This window comes from Dasypus novemcinctus, chromosome 23 (genome assembly GCF_030445035.2).
Source record: "Dasypus novemcinctus isolate mDasNov1 chromosome 23, mDasNov1.1.hap2, whole genome shotgun sequence".
Lineage (NCBI taxonomy): Eukaryota > Metazoa > Chordata > Mammalia > Cingulata > Dasypodidae > Dasypus > Dasypus novemcinctus.
Window position 1 is genome coordinate 39,284,788 of NC_080695.1, and position 19,049 is coordinate 39,303,836.

Below are 19,049 nucleotides of genomic sequence, written 5' to 3' on the forward strand. Positions count from 1 at the left end.
CGACTCACTTGCATGGGGCACTGGCTCACCATGCGGGGACTCACGCGGGCACTGGCTCACCATACAGGCATTCGTGTGGGCACTGGCTTGCCACATGGGCACACTTTCTCTTCTTTTTCACCAGGAGGCCCCAGGGATCAAACCCAGGTCCTCCCATATGGTAGGCAGAAGCTCTATCAGTAGAGCCACATCCACTTCCCTCCTTCAACCTTAATAGCAATATGCTGTTAACAGATTTCCTAATGTTGAACAACTCTCAAATTCCTGAGAAAACCTTATTTGACTATGACAGACTATCCTTTTAATACTGGCTCCCAACATATGTAGAAAACTGGAATACAGACTGTACGCTTTATATCAATGTCAAATTTCTCAAACTTGACAATACTTAAGGTGGTTACATAAGTGACTATTCTTACTCTTAAGAAAAGTACATAGAAGCATTTAGGTGTTCAAGGAGCATGACGTATACAAGCTACTCGCAAATGGTCAGAAGGGAGATGAACAGATAGACAGATGGGAAATGGAAGGGAGGGAGGGAGGAAAGAAGGAAGGAAGGGGCAATTATGGCAAAAGGCACAAGGTTAAATGTTGACGGATCTGGGTATCTGAGTGGGAGGGAATATATTGGCGTTCTCTGTAGGGGTTTTGTATTATTTTTCCAACTATCCCATAAGTTCGAAATTATTTCAAAATAAAGTTTTTTTTTTTAAATCATTGGCTCCCAGGAGCAGATGTGGCTTAAGCAGTTGAGCACCTACTTCCACATGGGAGGTCCCAGGTTCAGTTCCCCATGCCTCCTAAGAAAAACAAAAACAAACAACAAGCTAAACAAACGAAAAAAATACAACTCAGGGGAGCCAATGCGGCTCAGTGGTTGAACGCTGGCTTCCCACATACAAGGTCCTGAGTTCAAATCCCAGCCCCAGTACCTCAAAAAAAAAAAAAAAAAAAAAAAAGGATTTATCTCCAGCTCCAAGCTCCCACGGCCAAATCTGGTGTGCCACCTGTTTTCATACAGACTGGTAGGTAAGAATGTTTTCTGCATTTTTAAATAGGGAAAAATCAAAAGAAAAATAGGGAAGTGGATGTGGCTAAAGCAATTGCGCTTCTGCCTACCACGTGGGAGGTCCCAGGTTTGGTTCCTGGTGCCGCCTAAAGAAGGTGAGCTGAGCGATAGGCAGGCGCAGCAAGCTGATGCAACAAGATGACACAACAAAAGAGACACAAAGAGGAAAAACAATGAGAGACACAACAAAGCAGGGAGCTGAGGTGGCTCAGGTGATTGAGCGCCTCTCTCCCACATGGGAGGTCCCAGGTTTGGTTCCTGTGCCTGCTAAAGAGAAGACGAGCAGATGCAGAGAGCACACAACAAATGGACACAGAGCAGACAGTGACCACAAACAAGGGAGGGGGGAATAAATAAAATAAATCTTTAAAAAAAAGAATAATCTCTGTGACACATGAAAATTACATGAAATTCAAATTTCAGTGGCCATTAATAAAGTTTTATTGGAACACAGCCATACCCATTTGCTTAAGTATTGTCTTGGCAGCTTTTATGCTACAGAGAGTAAGGCCCATGAAGTCTAAAATATTTCTCTCTGGTCCCTTAAGAGAAATTGTGCTGACTCCTGCTCTAGACCCTGCCCAAGGCCTCCCTGACATCTTCACCTAGGCATAGAGAAGGCTTCTTTAACTTGGCAACTTTGACACTAAAATCCTCTGAGTCCGGCCAAGCCTGTGCCCCCACAGCCTGCCCCCATATCATCCTTCCCACTCTTCAGGCCCACACTTTGCAGTCAACCTTGCCTTCCCTCTTTCCTGCAGACCTCACCTCCACATCATCAACAAAGCAGGTCACTTCTCCTTTGGAAATAATGATAGCCTTTTTCTACTTTGACCTATGAATAGGATGTTAATAGATTAGCTAAATGTTGAACTCTCCAGTTTCTGGGAACACTCTATTTAGCTATGACAAACTATTTTTTTAAATTTTGTTTTAAGGCATGCACTTTGTGTTACTTTGCTATAGCAACCCCAGCAAGTTCAGGTAACAATACTGAGATGTAATAAGGGTAGATATTATTTCCCTCTTAAAAATAAGAAAATGAAGTAGTGGGACTTTTTCAGAGTCCCACACCTAGCAAATAGCATGAGTTCATTCTATAATATATGACTTCTTCTCCAAACAATGCTGAGAAACAAAAGATTCTCTGGTGTAGAATCTTTGAAAGTTGTATTAATTTACACCTTCTAGGCTCCATCAGAGAGGATTGATACTAATTTTGGGAAATTATGACAATTCCTATAGGTGGAACTGAAGTGTAAAAGCTATAGTAAATCACTTAATGGACAGCCAGAAGAAGATTCAACACAGTAAAATACAGTCTAATTTGATGATTGAGCATATAAGCATAGAATAAATCCAATTTATGCCATTTAGGTGAACATAAATGATATTTCTGAGGAGTAAATGCATCAGCAAGCATAAAACCTCAAGCTATTTCTAATAATACAGAAAAGAGATCTGAAACACATCAGACTATTTTTTTAAGAGATATAGTTTTTATTTGTTAACCCCTTATTTTGGATTTTTGCACTGGACAAGCAAAGGTGGGCTGTAGTTTTCTCTTCAGTGTTTTGTCAAGTTTTGTTATGAGGGTTTTGCTTGTTTCATAAAGCACAGTGAAAAACCCTAACTCTTGTTTCCTACAATAGGGGGCTATTTTTTTATAGCATTTGGATGTCCTGAAAGTTTATTAAAAGAAATCACCCAGGGAAACGGATGTGGCTTGGGTGACTGGGCTCCCACCTACCACATGGGAGGTCGCTGGTTCAGGTCCCAGTGCCTACTAAAAAAGACAGTGAGCTGGTACAACGGGCAGGCGTGGCAAGCTGACACAAGAAGAGACACACAAAAAAAATAAATAAAATAAAATAAAAAATAAATAAAAAAAAAAAAGAAGAGACACAAAAAGAGATGTGAGGAGGAAAAACAGAATAAGAGACACAACAAAGCAGGGAGTGGAGGTAGTTCAAGCGATTAGGAACCTCCCTCCCACATCAGAGATCCCTGGTTCCTAAAGAAACAAGGAAGACGAACAGACACAGCAAGTGAAAAAACAACAAGGGGACAGGGAGAGATAAATAAAATAAATCTTAAAGAAGAAATCACCCATAAAACCATCTGGGCCACTGATCATTTTGGGTAGGGTGTCTGATTCTCAAACATCAACGAGAACCCGTTTAGTTCTGCTCTGCCGCTGCCTGCCCCCACTCCAATCACAGCCACTGGGGAGCAAACCACACTCACGGAGGTGGTCCAGTTTCTGGCTGTGTGGTGTGGCGGAAGACGGTGAGGACGACAGAGAGTCGAAGGTCATGTCGCTCATGTTCTCATCTCCAGAGTTCTCTGAGAGGCGAAGGAGCAGTGAGGGGCGGCTCCCAGAGAAAGTCCTGACGCGGGGGCTCCCACACTTTTCCTCTGTCCCTCTCAAGATGGTCTTGGCCGATTGCTGGGGACACCAACAAGGACGCTCATGTCACACAGATACCCTGTGGGGATGAAAGGCTTTCCCAGCTGTTCCCTCCAACCCCGAGGCCCTTTCAGTCACAGCCTGTTTGGGGACTGACAGAATAGCTCAGACTTAGGCCTCCAAGCAGGGGCACCTGGAACCAGAGCTCAAGGGGCTGCATTTCCCAAAGCATTACATTTCCCTCAGCAGCCCTGAGCTGGGAATTCTCACTCCACACCCAGAATCCCAAGCCGCATTATCCCAACATTCTCTCGTATCTGCCCAAGGAGCGGGAACACGGTGAGGTGCCCAGGGAGGCAAGCCCAGTCCAGCGTTCGTCAGCACCCACCCACAAACACACACCACACACCTCCTCTCAGCACCTCTAGCTGCCGTGCCCCTCGCACTGGCCAAAAATCAGCCCAATTCAAGCAGACACCAGCTCAGGAGTGGGGATACCCAGGAGGGCACTGAGGTGGAGGGGGAGACTGAGACTAGACCAAGAACCTTCCAGATGGTATTCTCCACGGAAACATCGTAGGGCTTGGCCTGTCATCACCCGGGGAAGCAGGAAGCGCCGGTTCTGGGAGCGGCAGGGGCCCCGCAACCTGAGCAGGCTCACGTGAGGCACCCACCAGCAGCTTGGTGTTCTGATTCACGGCGTCCCTCTCCCTCGGCGAGAGGTCGAAGGGAGCGAGGCCCATGCTCTTGCAAATCCGGTTGCAGGCGTGAGAGTAGAAGAAAAGGGCCATGCCCCGGACACCTGCAGGCAGAGCAGGCAGAGTAGAGCGGGAATGTGGCTTGGCTTGACGGGAGGCAGAGCTGGTCAGACAGGGGCTGACCTGGCAGGGCTCAGCCGTCCCCAGCCCCCGCCTCGATGATCTCGGGAGGCGCTGCTATTTCCGCCCAGCCTGTTTTCTTGGGTGTGCAAAGTGCTCCAGTATTTTAGGAGGGAGGAGAGTCTCCATGGAGACAAGCTGGCTTCCCCCATTTACCTAGGTTGCCATCTCCAAAGTCGGTGCCCGTCTCGGTGTGGATCTGCGGGTCAGTGTAGAGGTCACCCACACCCTGGATGTCCACCACAATCAGCTGATGGCCGGAACGCTCAAATGTGAAGTGGCTGAAGGCCTGTGGGGGACCAGAGAGAAGAACGTGGCTGTAAGAGACCAGGCTGCGGCTCAGCAGCTAGCCGCTGCACGGAGTGGCCATAGCACCCCGGCTCTCCCATGTCACGGGGGCTTCCTCTGCAAGGAGGAGTTTTATAGAGGAAAAGATAGAGGCAGGAGCTCTGTTTGACTTGGCAGGAATTCCAGGGCCACCCTAGGACTGTGGCACAGCGGGCAAGGGGTGCCTGTTACCCCATTACAGAAGTACTTCGGAAGCTCCAAGGGCTAGAGGTTGTCTGCAGCCGACCCTGGGGAGGTGAGACCCTCCCCTCCCCCTACACATGGGGACCCCTTTCTGTCCAGGGGCTGAGCCTGGCCAGGTCCCCTTCCTAAAGGGCTGGCGTAAGAGGAAGGTGGAGGTGTGGGCTGAGCCAGCCTGGGGCCTCACCTGCGGCGTTAGGCGGATGTTGTCATCGCGGACAAAGCCCGAGTTGGAATTGTACTTGATGTACTTGCCCTCGATGTAGTGCTCCAGATGGAAGAGGGGCTTGCCTGGTCTCTCCTTTAGCTCGATGATGCACATCTGCATAATATCCACCTGGTAGAGAAAGAGCGGGGCAGGTGGAAGGGCAGGGTCCAGGCAGCCCCTCCTGTGATGAGAGGCAGGAGGCAGAGGGATAGAGAGGAGCCGGCCGGCCTGTTCTCAGACCCTGCCTCCATCACCTACTAGCCCTTTGGGGCAAAACCTCCTTCCTGATCGTCCCCCAGAGTGTAACAGGTTGTATTTATGGCTTTGCCATGTAAGAAAGCTACCTTCCCCTTTTCCTTTTAGAATTAAAACCCCCATCCCTATGTTTCAACGGAAGGCAGAGCCATTCAGCTAGAGATGACATTGCTCGGCCTCCCTGGCAGCTGGGTGTGGCCATGTGACAAAGCCTGGCCCATGGGAAGTGAACAGAAGCAAGGGCTCAACCCCAGCCTGCACTCAGAGTCCCTTGTCCTCCCGGAAGCTGTCATGTGGACATTTACCAGTGAGCCGGAACTGACCATTTGATCAGGGCAAGACGTGGGGGATGGCAAGGCCACAAGATAGAAGGACCCAGGTCTTGGAGGACCTCAAGGGGGCGAGGCACCAGCCCACCTTGAGCCACCCAACAACCCACAAGAGAGAAATAAACCATCCCATGTTAAAATGAATTTGTGGGTCTGTTTGTTAAGCATGTTACACTGTGCCCTACACTATACTATGAATTTGGGCAAGTAACTTCTCCTCTCGATGCCTCAGTTTCCTCATTTGCAGAATGGGGTTCTCAGACTTAGTACGAGGATTAAATTTGTTGATGGATGCCAAGTGCGAAGAAATCCATCGGCGTTTGCTGAGGCTGTTATAATTAGTACATGCAATTCTGAGTGTATATATCAAATTGTAAACAGCGGTTCCTGCCTTACAATGGGGACTTCTGGGGGATTCTGACAGTCCTTGCTGAATGTTTTACAAAGTGTATGTTTAACTTTGTGCATAGAAGAAAATGTATAACCATAGCACAGGGTTTGTCAAGTGGGGGAGGGTAGCCCCATGGCTCTAACTTGTGATCCCCTCTCCCGGCCCTGTCTCACAAGGGGTCCCCACGCCCCCCTGCCCTCTCAAAGTCACCCACAGCACGGGTGGAACCGGGTCTGGCTGTCCCAAGGAAACGACCATCTGGGGGACTACTTGGCTGAGTCACCTGATGGATTCAGATAACAGCTGCAGATGCCAAAAGGGCCCAGAGCAGAGAGCTGAAAACTTCCCCAAGCGCCACCTCAGTTCCAAGAACCAGCTGGAGGGGAAGGAGCAGCCAGTGCCGAGAGGGCTCCCACCCTGAATGCTGACTCTTCCCTGCAAGGAAGCGAGAGCCTGGGCAACAACCAGCTCCCGGAGCAGGCCCGGGGGTAGGGGCGGCAGCCCTTCTGTTAACTCAATCGTTAACTCAATCCCGGTGTTCCTTACTGAGCACCTAGGCCCTGCACACGGCTGGAAAAACACACAGACAAAACCCCTACCCTCGGGGGAAAGAGGCAGCTAAAAAAATTAACAAAACGGAAATGACTCTTTCCCATAGCACTAACTGCTCTGAAAAAATAAAGCAGAACAAACCAGAATGATGTGGCAGAGGGTGGTCTGGGAGGAGCTCTCTGAGGAGGTGATAAAAGAGCTGAGACCTGAACTATGAGAAGGAGCCACCCATGCTGATCAAGGAGATGAATAAGGCAGGCAGAGGGCACAGCCAGGGCAAGGGTCTGTGGCAGGAATAAGCTTGGGGAGGAAGAGAACAGGCCAGTCTGGCATGTACCAAGGGTGGGGACTGTGGCTTCCTGGGTCCACTTCAAGTGTGCTCAATCGATGGTCCTGCAAACAGCAGGTGCTCACTAAATTCTGCTGAATGCCTGCAAGTATCACACTCCTGAGATGCCCAGGAGACTGTGCCCCTTATCTAGAAGGTACCTAAACAGTTGGAAAGCTGAACAGGGCATGCACAGGGCAGAGGCATGGAGAGCTGTGCTGAGAGGCAGCAGGAACTTCTGCTTGGCCTTGCCCCTCGGTACCAGCCTGGCAGGGGCTGGACTGCCTGCGCTGGAGCCCCGGCTCCGTCCCTGCCTGGTTGCGTAAGTCACTGAACCTCCTGGAACCCAGGGCTCCTCAGGGAACAGACACATCTTGTTTCTCTCTGCCCCGTATTCATCCCTCTTTCTTCTACAGCTTTTCCTTGGGTTCCTCCCCTTCCCCAGTCTCAGTCCTCTTGGCCTGGGTGAAACGAACTGCACCCCGGCCTCCAAGAGGGAGCACGTGGCTCAGGCCTGCCCGATCTGCATATTCCCTCCCCCTGGCCATGGGGATTGGCTCAGCCATAAGCATCAGACCTGCTCAGAGCCAATGAAACCCAGTGCTGAGACTTTTGGTGGAACTTCTGAGAAAGTGATGCTGCCACTCCAGCAAGGAGGCCGAGAGGACAGAAGGTGAGCCTGTGGCTGCTGGTGGCCAACGTGGCACTGCAGCACCAGCACAGAAGAAAAGGCAGGCTGGAGAGGAAGATTCCCAACAACATCCTCAGGCCCTGGCTCCGGCCACCATGGCTGTGGCCAGCACTGTGTTCAGTGACACGAGGCAATAAATCCCCTTTTTGGAGAAAGCCAATTGAAATAGGTTTCTGTCATTTGTAAACAAGAGTCCTAACCAATAGATCTCATCTGTAACCATGTATAAAAGCATTCCAGCCGCACATAATAAAAAAGGGAACACAGACTGAAAGCTTTACGTCAATGTTAAAGTTCTTGAACTTGATAACTGTAGTTAATGTGGTTACATTACTGAATATCCTTGTTCTTAGGAAATGTACATCAAAGTATTAAGTGTTCAAGGAGCATGGTCTCCTTGCTCCTAAACATTCTCAAATGTTTAGGAAATTGATAAAGATAAATGATAAATTTATAGATGGATAAATAGATGGATTGATAGATGGATAAAAAGAGAGAAAATGATAAAGCAAATCTAGCAAAATGTTTTACTTGGTGGATATGGGGATAGGGAGTATGTTAGAGTTTTCTGTATGGGTTTTGCATTATTTTTGCGACTGTCCTGGAAGTTTGAAATTATTTCAAAATAAAAAGTGTAAGGAAATAAATCATTCTAACTGCAGAGCCTTGTTTTAAGGCACAAACAACTCTCTGCACACAGAGTACCTGGCCCATAGCGCTCCACCCAGGGTGGTGTTTTTAGCACCTGTTAAGGAGGTAAACAAGGGAACCTGTGCAGGCACCACCATCGTCCACTCTCCAGACCCTGGGCCTGGTGAGGGAGCCACATACCTGCTTGGGGGGCTTGTGCCGGTTATATTCCTCCCCCCAGAGCTTGGCCTCCATCTGTAGGCGCACGTCCTCAAAGTACACGTCCCTGTTCACGGACTCGATATAGCGCTTTGCCACGTAGTTGGAGGCCCCCTTCCATTGCTGGGTGTGCAGAAAGTTGGAGAGTTTCTTCCTGCAGGGAGAGGAAGCAGGGGTCCTGCCTGGGACACAGCCCTGGGTCCTCAGGACAGCAAGACCCTGCCTCATCTGGCCCGGATGCCTCAGCTAGTTGCTGGAGCCAGTGACAAAGTGGGGGAGGCAGAAGAGGCTCATATCCCACTCCCCCTGGCCTCTCAGAGCCGAAATCAGTGGGAAACTCCTTGTTCTCCCCATGCCCAGCCCACAACCAGGCCCAATATGTGGGCCAAGGGAACCCAGAGGGAGAGGAACTTGGGAGACAAGAAGGCAGAGGTCAAAAATGCCCCAGTGCTCCAGCTCCTGGGGACCTATGGGGAGTCTGCAAGGGCCTCGAGAGCAAGGCCAGGCCACTTACGTTCTGAAGCATTCCCTCATGGCTCCGCGGCCGAAGGGCTGAAAGATACCACATGGGAGGCGGTCAGTCCCCTCGCCCCACCCAGCGGCAACCCTGAGCCAGGATTAGATTTCCCCCCTTGGACCTCACCCATCAGATGTGCTCCCAGAACCTCTTCTCAGTCCTCAGGTCTCTGGGCTTCCTTCCTGCCAACCCAACACCAAAGCCTGGTAGACCCTCCAGCCTGGAGGCTGCTGGGTAGATGAGGACCCCCTTCCCTAACCCCAGCTGAGCGGAAGAACCCCCCAGGGCAAGAAGTGTGGTGGGAAGAGAAGAGCAGTGCGTGGCAAAAGGTGTTTTTAAAGCCTTGTTTAGAACAGAAGAAAAGTGGGAACAAGCTAGATGTCCATCAAGAGTCTAATGGAGAGGGAAACGGACTTTGGCCCAGTGGTTAGGGCGTCCGTCTACCACATGGGAGGCCCGCGGTTCAAGCCCCGGGCCTCCTTGACCCGTGTGGAGCTGGTCCATGCGCAGTGCTGATGCGCGCAAGGAGTGCCCTGCCACGCAGGGTTGTCCCCCGCATAGGGGAGCCCCACACGCAAGGAGTGCACCCATAAGGAGAGCCGCCCAGCGTGAAGGAGGGAGCAGCCTACCGAGGAATGGCGCCACCCACACTTCCCGTGCCGCTAACGACAACAGAAGCGGACAAAGAAACAAGACGCAGCAAAAAGACACAGAAAAACAGACAACCGGGGGAGGGGAGGGGAATTAAATAAATAAAAAATAAATAAATCTTTAAAAAAAAAAAGAGTCTAATGGAGAAATCACTTTGATCTGCTCATTTGGTGGAATGCTATACAGCATAAGAATCCACTCATTCCTGCAATAGCAAAAGCATGGATGAACCTCACAGATGAGATGTTGAGCACACGAAGCCTCAGTCAAAAGAACACACACTGTATGGCTCCATCTATATGAAGTTCAAGAGCAGGCAAAACTCATCCCGGGTGATAGAAGTTGTGATGGTGCTTACCCTTGGGATTGGGGGAAGGGACTGGGACCGAGAAGGGCTTGTGGGGAGAGGCTGGCCATGCTGTTTCTTCATCCGGGTGCTGGTTACACGGGTGTGCTCACTTTGTGAAGACTCACTGAATGTCACACTTAGAATACATACACTTTTCTGCATATATGTTACATTGCAATAAAAAAATGTACCGAGAAAAACTTCCCTGAATAATCCTAACCATGACTACACCAGAAGTACTGTATTTTCTAGTCAATTTCATTTTCTTGTTGCAACTCACTGAATTATTTCACAAAAGACTAACAGGCCGTACCCGTAATTGGGAAAACAATGTTATAAAGGACTCCCAAATTTTAAAAAAAATTACGTGGGTGTTGGGGGAAAGGGGCATGGACTGAAGTCAGCTCGAGAAAGGCCCCCCTCAGCCCCGTCCCCACAGGGCTCCAGGCCCCACTCACCTGAGACGCCATCTTGACCAGAACTTCATCTTTCAGCCACTCCCCGGTGACGGCGTTGTACCTGCAGAGACCAGAAGCCGCCCAGGGCACCGCGTCCATCACAAGGTCCTAACCCTTGCCCGCTGGAGACCTTTCTCAGCTCCCCTGCCCCCAGGATCAAGCCCCTCTCCACCTCGGCCCTCGAGGCCCGGCCGCCCTCCTCAGCCACATCTGCGCGCACTCTCCCTCCCTGCCAGGCACCCACACCAGCCTCCTCCTTTTTCCTCAAACGCGGCTGGAGAACTTTTACCCGTGGCCTCTCATCGGGTGCCCCCATTCTGCCGACGCCCCAGCCCTTATGGCTGTGCTGCTGGCTAACTTGTTCCACATCTGGCTCCCCACCCCCAGACTGTAACTCCACGTTCCCCGGGCCTGGAGCATGGCGGTGCTTCCTAAAGACATGTGAGATGAATGATGGAATAAATATTACCCTTGTGTTATGGGGTGAACTGTGCCCCCCAAGGACATGTTGAAGTCCTAACCCCCAGTACCTCAGAACGGGACCACATTTAGAAACAGGGTCACTAACGATGGCATGAGGCAAATCGAAACAAGGTCTTACTAGCGTAGGGTGGGTCCTTAACCCAATCTGACCAGTGTCCTTATAATGTGTCCAAACAGACAGATGAGGGAGAAGGCCACGTAGGGTCGCGGATTCTGGCAAGTTACCACCAGAAGCCAGGAGGGAGGCAGGGAACAGAGGTTCTCTCCACAGTTTGGAGGGAGCGAGGCCCTGCTGACACCTTGATTTCAGACTCCTAAGTTTCCAGAACTGTGAGACATACGTTTCTGTTGTCTTCAGCTCTCCATTTTGTGGTTCTTGGTTACGGCATCCCTAGGAAACTCAGACGCCTAACTCTATCTGGTCCATGTCACGAGCGCCAGTCCCAGGGAGGGAGACGGCAGCCTCCTCAGTCTTACCTGGCCCCTGTGTGAGGCCCAGGCAGGGAGGCATGTCCCCTAAGAAGATTAATGGCTGTCCCAAAGCCGGCAGGGGTGAGGGAGGGTCCCACCCCAGAGGCCAGTCAGGAAAGGGGCTGCTGGGTACACGCCCAAGGCAGAGAGAGATGGCGAAGATTCCAGAACACTTCCATCTCTCCTCTCCAGATCAAATCTGGCCCCAGCCTCGCTGGGCCTCCTCTAACAGGTTTCCCTGTTGGGAAGCTCCTCAGAGCAGTCCATCCCTGAAACCGCTCCCCTCCTAGCTCTAGTCAGAGGCCTCCCTGACCCACCCCTCAGCAGGGAAGACTCCAGAACACTCCCAGTCCTGGTGAGAACAGGTTTCTCCAAGTCCGAAAACTTCATGAGGGAAAACAGAGGCCTGGCAGGGAACCTTCACCAGGTACGAAGGGAGGAGGGCTTGTGGGAGCTGCCAGCTCGCTGGGAACCAGCTCCTTGCGAGTTCTGTGCTCAGTAAATACTAGCAGTGGTATTATTATCACTATTATATAGAGACCAAGGTAAAGAAACAGTCCTACTAGACAAGAGATTGAAGCTGCATGAAGAAATAAAGATTTCTGGTAAAGGTGACAACATGGGTAAATACTGTATTTTTGGTTTGTAAAGCCCCTTTTTACTTCCTGCAGCATCTAAAAGGCAAAAGTATACAATGCAATGAGAAATCCGTGGTTTTGGACTCATTTGTGAATGAATATGCCATTTGTGACAAGAACTACATAATGTGAGTTTGTGTATACTACTGAAGTTTAAGCTGGTATCAAACCAAATGAGATCATTATAAATTAAGGATCGTTATAAATTAAGCCCTATGGTAACTACAAAGAAAACATCAGAGAATATGCAAACTCATAGAGTACAGGTTACTAGGGGTGGGGTAGAAGGGGAACAGGGAATTAATGCAAAATGAGAGTAGGGCTTTTGTTTGAGATAATGAGAAAACTGGAAGGGGTTGAGATGAGAAAGGTCATGGTACGTAAGTTCCCTCAGTTAAAGAAAAAGTCCTGAAACGTCACAAGGCTATTTGTTGGGAAGTGGATGTGGCTCAAGCAATTGGGTTCCCAGCTGCATACTAGGTTTGGTCCCCAGGGCCTCCTGATGAATGCAAGCTGGCCCATGCAGCAAGCTGATGGAACAAAAAAGAGGCACAGAGGAAAAGAAAATGAGAGACACAACAAACCAGGGAGGTGAGGTGGCTCAAGCAATTGGGTGCCTCTCTCCCACATCAGAAGGTGCCGGGATCAGTTCTCAGTGCCTCCGAAAGAGAAGACAAGAAGAAAAAACAAGCAGACACAGAAGAACATGCAGCAAATGGACACAGAGAATAGACAGCAAGCCTAAGTGGCAGGAGTGGGTGGGTGGGAATAAATAAATTTTTTAAATCTTTAAAAAAAAAAGCTAGTTACCCTTAAAAAAGAAGGCTATCTGTCTTTCAGAACCACTGACATTATAAAGCTAAATGTTGTTCAAAGTTCACTATTTGCTCAAAGGGTTCACCTCAGTCAACCTCATCCATACCCACTTCTCCTTCCTAGGCAAATGGAAAGGACACAGCCTTCTCAGCTTTCCTGTAACTACAGCTAGCTACTATAACATGTGCTAACATGATGCCTATTTCAGGCCAAGGCATTTAAAGGCTGGCATGCCCCTCTTTCTCGTTGGTGGTGACTGTGGGAGTTGCAGGTGAGATGACAGAGCCACAAGATGGAGAACTGCCCAACTCTTAACTCATCTTCACAGAAGTGATAACTACACCTTTAAGGCATTAAGTCTCTGGGCTATTCGTTACAGCAGCATGGCTCAGCCTAGCCTGTCTAATACACACCTTACAGGATTAAAACCGTTAATTCACAAGGCCTGAAGCACACAGAACCCTCAAATATTGACTGCTATTATTTTTATTCCCTTCTTCTTGGCCCCCATGGGTACTTAGGCTTCACTGATTAGCTGCTATTTGCTGAGTCAAGAAAGCAGGGTCAAGAAGCAAGAAGGAGAACCCATCCTCAGGGCCTAGTACCACACAGCACCTCAGACACGCTGCTGACCTGTGACGCGTGGCACATTCGGTGGCAATGTCTTCGAGGTGGAACTCAGCCCACGGGTCAGGCATGTGCTTGGCCTTCTCAATTGCATGCTTCCAGGCTTCCTACAGAAGGCAAAGGGAGGCATTAGGCTCAGATCCTCCTTCCCCACGAGTGCCTGGTGCCTGCCACCTTTGGAGAGGCAGACCATATCAGGGAGAGAACATAGTTCCCAAATACTCAATTTGTTCTCACAGTGGGCAGAGATGGCACACCCTAAGCACTGAACAGAAAGAAACAGAAGATGCCGAGGAAAACACACACTACTTCGCTTGTAATCAAAACCCTGAGAATGAAAACAAGATGCCCTTTTCCCATCAGAGTGTCAAACATTTTAATAACTGGCAGTGGGGAGTGTGGTTCGGGAAATGGGCAGACAGGCCCACATCCCTCACACACCACAGGCCTGGAGGAGGGTATGAACTTTTTCCAAAACGCAAGCTGCAAATGTACTAACATGAGAAAGATGCACTGCTTTATTTTAGCCCAGCAATTCTACATCTAGGAATCTATCCTACAGAAATACGAACATGAGCATGCAAACATATATGCACGAGAAGTGTCACTGTGATAGCGAAAAAACTGAATTCCACCCAAATGTCCACCTATGGGGATTGATTAAATGCATTTCGAAATATCCATCTAAATGCTAAGGAGCCATTCCAGAAGACTGCACTCATTCTAGTGCAATGGGATTCTCAACTCTGTTGGACCTAGCATCCCTTTCCATCATAAATATTGTGTATTCATAGAGAACATAACCTTCCCAAACTCATACTGTATTAAAACCAGGCCAAAAGTATGCTACTTTTACATGTAATACTGCATTAAGTTCTAGGCTCAGATAATCAGGAATGGATTCCCATGACACATTCAAAGGTCCGGTGGAATGCAGGAAAATTCATTGTGCAGAACTGTCCTGCCCATTTCAGGGTTTCTAGTGTGCCTGGCCCACTAAATGCCAGTAGTGCCCTCCTTCCATCATTGTGATGACCAAAAACAGCCTCCCCAAATGTTCAAAACCTATTGAGAACCAGAGCTTTGTAGGTACAAATTAGGAAAGGTGTCCTAGGCATATTATGAAGAGAAGAAAGCAAGCTTCTAAGCAGTATTATGGCACAATCCCTTTTCTGTTTGTTTGTTTTAAAGGTCCATTTTATGAAGTATTAAGTGTTCAAGGAGCATGCTATATACAACCTACTCTCAAATGTTAAGAAAATAGATGGATAGACAGACAGGTAAGTGTATAGCTAGATTAGACAGATGATAATTACATGGATGGATGGAAGAGTGGATGGATGGATGGATGGATGGATGGATGGATGGATGGATGGATGGGTGGAAGGATGGGTGGATGATGGGATAGATAGAATGATACTGCAGATGTGGCAAAACACAATATGTTAAAAGTTAATGGATCTGGATATCTGGGTAGGGGATATGTTGGAGTTTTCTGCATGGGTTCTGTATTATTTTTGCAAGTGTCCTGTATGTTTGAAATCATTTCAAAATAAATACTTTGTTTGTTTTAAAGTTCTATTTCATTGCTTTTGTGATCCCAAGGTAGAACCCTCTGTTCCTTCCAAACACACACCACTCCTATACCCATACTGGGTATCAATCTCCTTTCAATTTTTTTTCCTGAAAAACCTGACCTGTCTTCCTGCAGCCTCTACAAAATCGATGAGACCAAAAGTCCCTTCCAGGCAGAGGCCTATGCCTTGGGGAACAGACTGGATGGTAAAGGGGATGTAACTGGGCATGGCAGGGAACTCGAGGGACAGCAGTTCCAGGCACCCTCCCCTCTGGCATCTCTCAGCCACGGCAATCACCCTCTGCAGGAGCCCCGCTCTCTACCAGCTCGGGCCCAGATCGACAGAACTGCTTGGAACCTGCTCAGAGGAGAGAAGGTTCAGACAGAAAAGCCAAGCCTCCCAGGGCATACCCACATGGAGTCCAGAGCTACCTCATCAGAGCTTTCTAATTACTGAGAAGTACGAAAATTAGAGCCCATAATTTTCTTCTTTCAAGTTGGAAACTAATTTATGCATCTTGAAAAAACTTGGAAAATTCAAATTCGCCACATGCTGTCAGCCAGAGCAACTACCACTACCACTTTGGTCCAGTTCTTTCCCAGATCTTTCACAGGCAGTTTTTCAATATGACGAAAACTACACAGTAAAAGTGGTTTCAGTGGAGTGGGCCAATGGGACTTTGTATTTTATTTAGTGATCTTGATTTTTTTTTTACTCCAAAACTATGCTCTGCTTATTGTAAAAACTGCAAGTACTACAGAACCCTAAATTAGAAAGTCTCTCCTAAAGCCCCATCCTCTGAACACCACAGCTGATGCTCTATGTTGATATTCTGTAAGCTTTTTCTTTCCCTGTGCATCCGTTAACACACATACACTCTGTTCTACATCTGACTTTTCTCTACCTCACACAGGGTCTTGGGTATCTTTCCATGTCACACATATGACAGGCTGGGTTGACTTTCTTTCCCTTCCATGGCTGTATGATATATAGTTATATGAATATACCTTAATTTAATTCTCTAGCCTCCAGCTAATGGCTGTCTGGATTTGCTCCAGTATTTCCTAGTATAGACAGTTCTGAAGTAAACGTCCTCAAATTTAAACTTTTATGCTCCTGTGCAAGTATCTCTGTGGGATATATTTCTTGGAAGCCTAACTGCTGATCCACATTTAACATTTGTATATTGCCAAGCTCTCCTCCCAAAAGATTCTCCTAAGTTACACTCTAAGATACAGCAAACAAATCACACATATTTTTAACCCAAACATGACAATGTGAATTCCAAGTTAATTGTACCTGTTTGAACAGCTATATAATAATAACCCACTGTACAGATTTGTCATTATTGTCTTTGCTATTCATCTATGTTCCCTACTATTAGATTTGGAGTTTGCCACCAATTTTTTTTTTTTTTTTGGTTATAAATAACCCCACAGCAGACAACTGTACAACAAAAATATTTTCTGAATTTCGATTGTTGTACTTAAAAAAGATTGCAGTCCCCTCTTTCATTCCAGTTGTTGGGAATGGCAGGGACTGCCTCTTACCCACATGGCAGTGTTTGAGAAGTCAGCGGGCTGCCCTTCTGAGAGTCTCATTACTACAGGTGTCCTGTTGTCCACCTGAGACACAGGGCTCTCTCACTGCCTCTCTCTCAAGAGGTGACTCAGCCACTCCTAAGTTACTGAAGACAGGAGCTGCCCCCATTTGATGAGGATTATCTACAGAAATTATCTCCTGGTTGGGCCGCTATGGCACCAACCAAAAATACAGTCAAGGATTAGAGGGCTTCGTATTTATAAGGGTCAAAGCGATCTTTCCAAACCCAGAGAATAATCGTGCCACACCTTATTGGCACCAGGTGGACATAATGCCATTGACTTTTTTTTTCTAAGCAAAATACAAAAGTCCTGTCCTAAGATGCAGTTCCTTTGACTCTGGCCCCGAATCAACCACAAACTAGCTACGGCAACCTTTGTTTCCTCACTTATGAACGAAGACAAAGAAGAAAAAATGTCTTGGCTATGGATGTGGTCAGCAATTTTCTCTGCCCTAGCACCAGGGATAAAAATATTCCCACTAGAAACGGGTTCAGTGACGCAGCAGGGCTTTTTAGGGTGACCCAAAAGGATGAAAGCCCCTGCTTTAATGTTTTACTCTCCAGGGAGGAAAAAACAGGTGTTGATGACAGTCTGGGAAGAGGGGGGTGGAAAGGGTATCGCCAACTTTGACAGTGTCTTGGTGTGCTTGTAAACCTTCTCCTGCACTGACTCTGGACCCAGCCATTCCTATCACCTGCCCTCACCATAAGGCAAAATGTTGAGGTAAAAAAAGCAAGTGGCAGAATGATACAAACAGTATGACACCATGTTTTGGTGAAGGAGAGCTACTGATCAATACTATAGAGTTTCTAAGGGTATGTGTGTCTAGCAAATACATAAATGCATTTTTACACCCATGCATAAAAAGAGGTCTGAAAAGATTTACACCAAATGATGTAATGGTTATCTCTGGGAATGAAAGTAGATAAGAGGATGATCAAGGGGACTTCCATTTTATCTATACTCTTTACATTTTTTATAACAAGTCTCTATTCAGGTGTTGCACATGTGACTCAAAGTTAATGAACAACAACAGAAAAACCACTGGGTATGATGGTTAATTTCATGTGTCAACTTAGTTATGGTGCCCAGTTGTTTGATCAAACAAGCTCTGGCCTGACTGTTACTTGCATCTAGAGCCAGGTGATTGCATCTAGAGCTGATTGCATCTACAATCAACAAAGGAGACTGCCCTCAGCAAGGAGGGGAATCTCCTCATCCAATCTGTTGGAGGTCTTAAAAGCCAGAACTGAGGATGTGAGAATTCAGAAAAGAATTCCTGCCTCCACTTCAGCCCATGAGCTTCCCCTGGGGAATTCAACTTCACCTTCACCAGAGTTTCCAACTACGCCCTATGGACTCTGGATTTGCCAATCCCCAAGGCTGTGTAAGACCTTTCCTATAATAAATCAGTTCTGTTTCTCTGACTACTACACTGGGTTAGGTGATTCTTAAGGCCCTGCCAGCTCTAATATTCTCTAGATCTAAAGATTTTAAAACTCAGTTGCTGAGTGGGTTAATTAATCTTACATAGAACAGAGGGCCTGGGGGTTTCATAAAAAAGAAAAATAATCCTGGCAGTACAAAATAATAATAAATATTGAAATACAGAAAAGTCGAAATACACCCAAAGGCCTTAGTAGCAGATATAGCTGCACTTCTATCATTTTGTGCAAGGAACACGGATTACTTCCATAACCAAGAAGACAAATAATTGTAAAAGAGGCAAAGCCAAAAATCCTACAGAAATATTTCTCTCTGTTGGCTGTGCCTGCAGCTGATCCCCACCCCCCACCAGCAGGATTCAGAGGCCTGGCTAGATGGGAAGGACAGTTAAAAAAGGAATAATCAAAGCAACAACATTCCCTACAATGACATAAAAGCCCTTGACCCTGGAAGCCCTTGCCTAGGCAGCATCTTGGCCTGTGCCTCATGGCAGGCCACGTGCAGAAAACGGCAGGACCATTCCCCAGTCCACTGATGAGGCACTGAGGTTCTGGGAGAGGGAGAGGCAGGTGACTTACCTAAACACCTGCAGACCCAGGACTCAAACCCTAGCCTGCCCAGTCCTGGGACCTGCTCTTTCTCAAAACAAGAAGGAGGCTACACATAGTTCCCATATAAGCCAGCAATTCCACTCCCAGGTAGCCACTCAAGAGAAATGTAAAAACGGCACCACGCAAAAACTTATACACAAACACTCATAGCAGCATTATTCACAAAGCCAAAAAGTGCACAAAATGCAAACGCCCGTTAACAGATGAATTATATAAACAAAATGCAATATATATATATCAGAATCTTATTCAGCCATAAAAAGGAATGAAGCTCTAATATATGCTACTGCATCGGTGAACCCTGAAGATATGC

At 47.7% G+C, this 19,049-nt stretch overlaps 1 protein-coding gene across 2 annotated transcripts in view; it reads right to left on the reverse strand.

Annotated features, from left to right (window-relative positions):
• The window catches only part of EEF2K (eukaryotic elongation factor 2 kinase), a 76,095-nt gene that overhangs the window by 33,081 nt on the left and 23,965 nt on the right, over positions 1–19,049 (reverse strand). For both annotated transcript variants that reach the window (XM_058286287.2, XM_058286286.1), the window contains exons 3-10: positions 13,505–13,605; positions 10,464–10,524; positions 9,003–9,040; positions 8,471–8,642; positions 5,073–5,222; positions 4,514–4,646; positions 4,154–4,281; positions 3,317–3,518 (exon numbers count right to left, since the gene is read on the reverse strand). In XM_058286287.2, the coding sequence (XP_058142270.1) occupies positions 3,317–3,518; positions 4,154–4,281; positions 4,514–4,646; positions 5,073–5,222; positions 8,471–8,642; positions 9,003–9,040; positions 10,464–10,524; positions 13,505–13,605 (985 nt within the window). The remainder of the gene's footprint in view (positions 1–3,316; positions 3,519–4,153; positions 4,282–4,513; positions 4,647–5,072; positions 5,223–8,470; positions 8,643–9,002; positions 9,041–10,463; positions 10,525–13,504; positions 13,606–19,049) is intronic.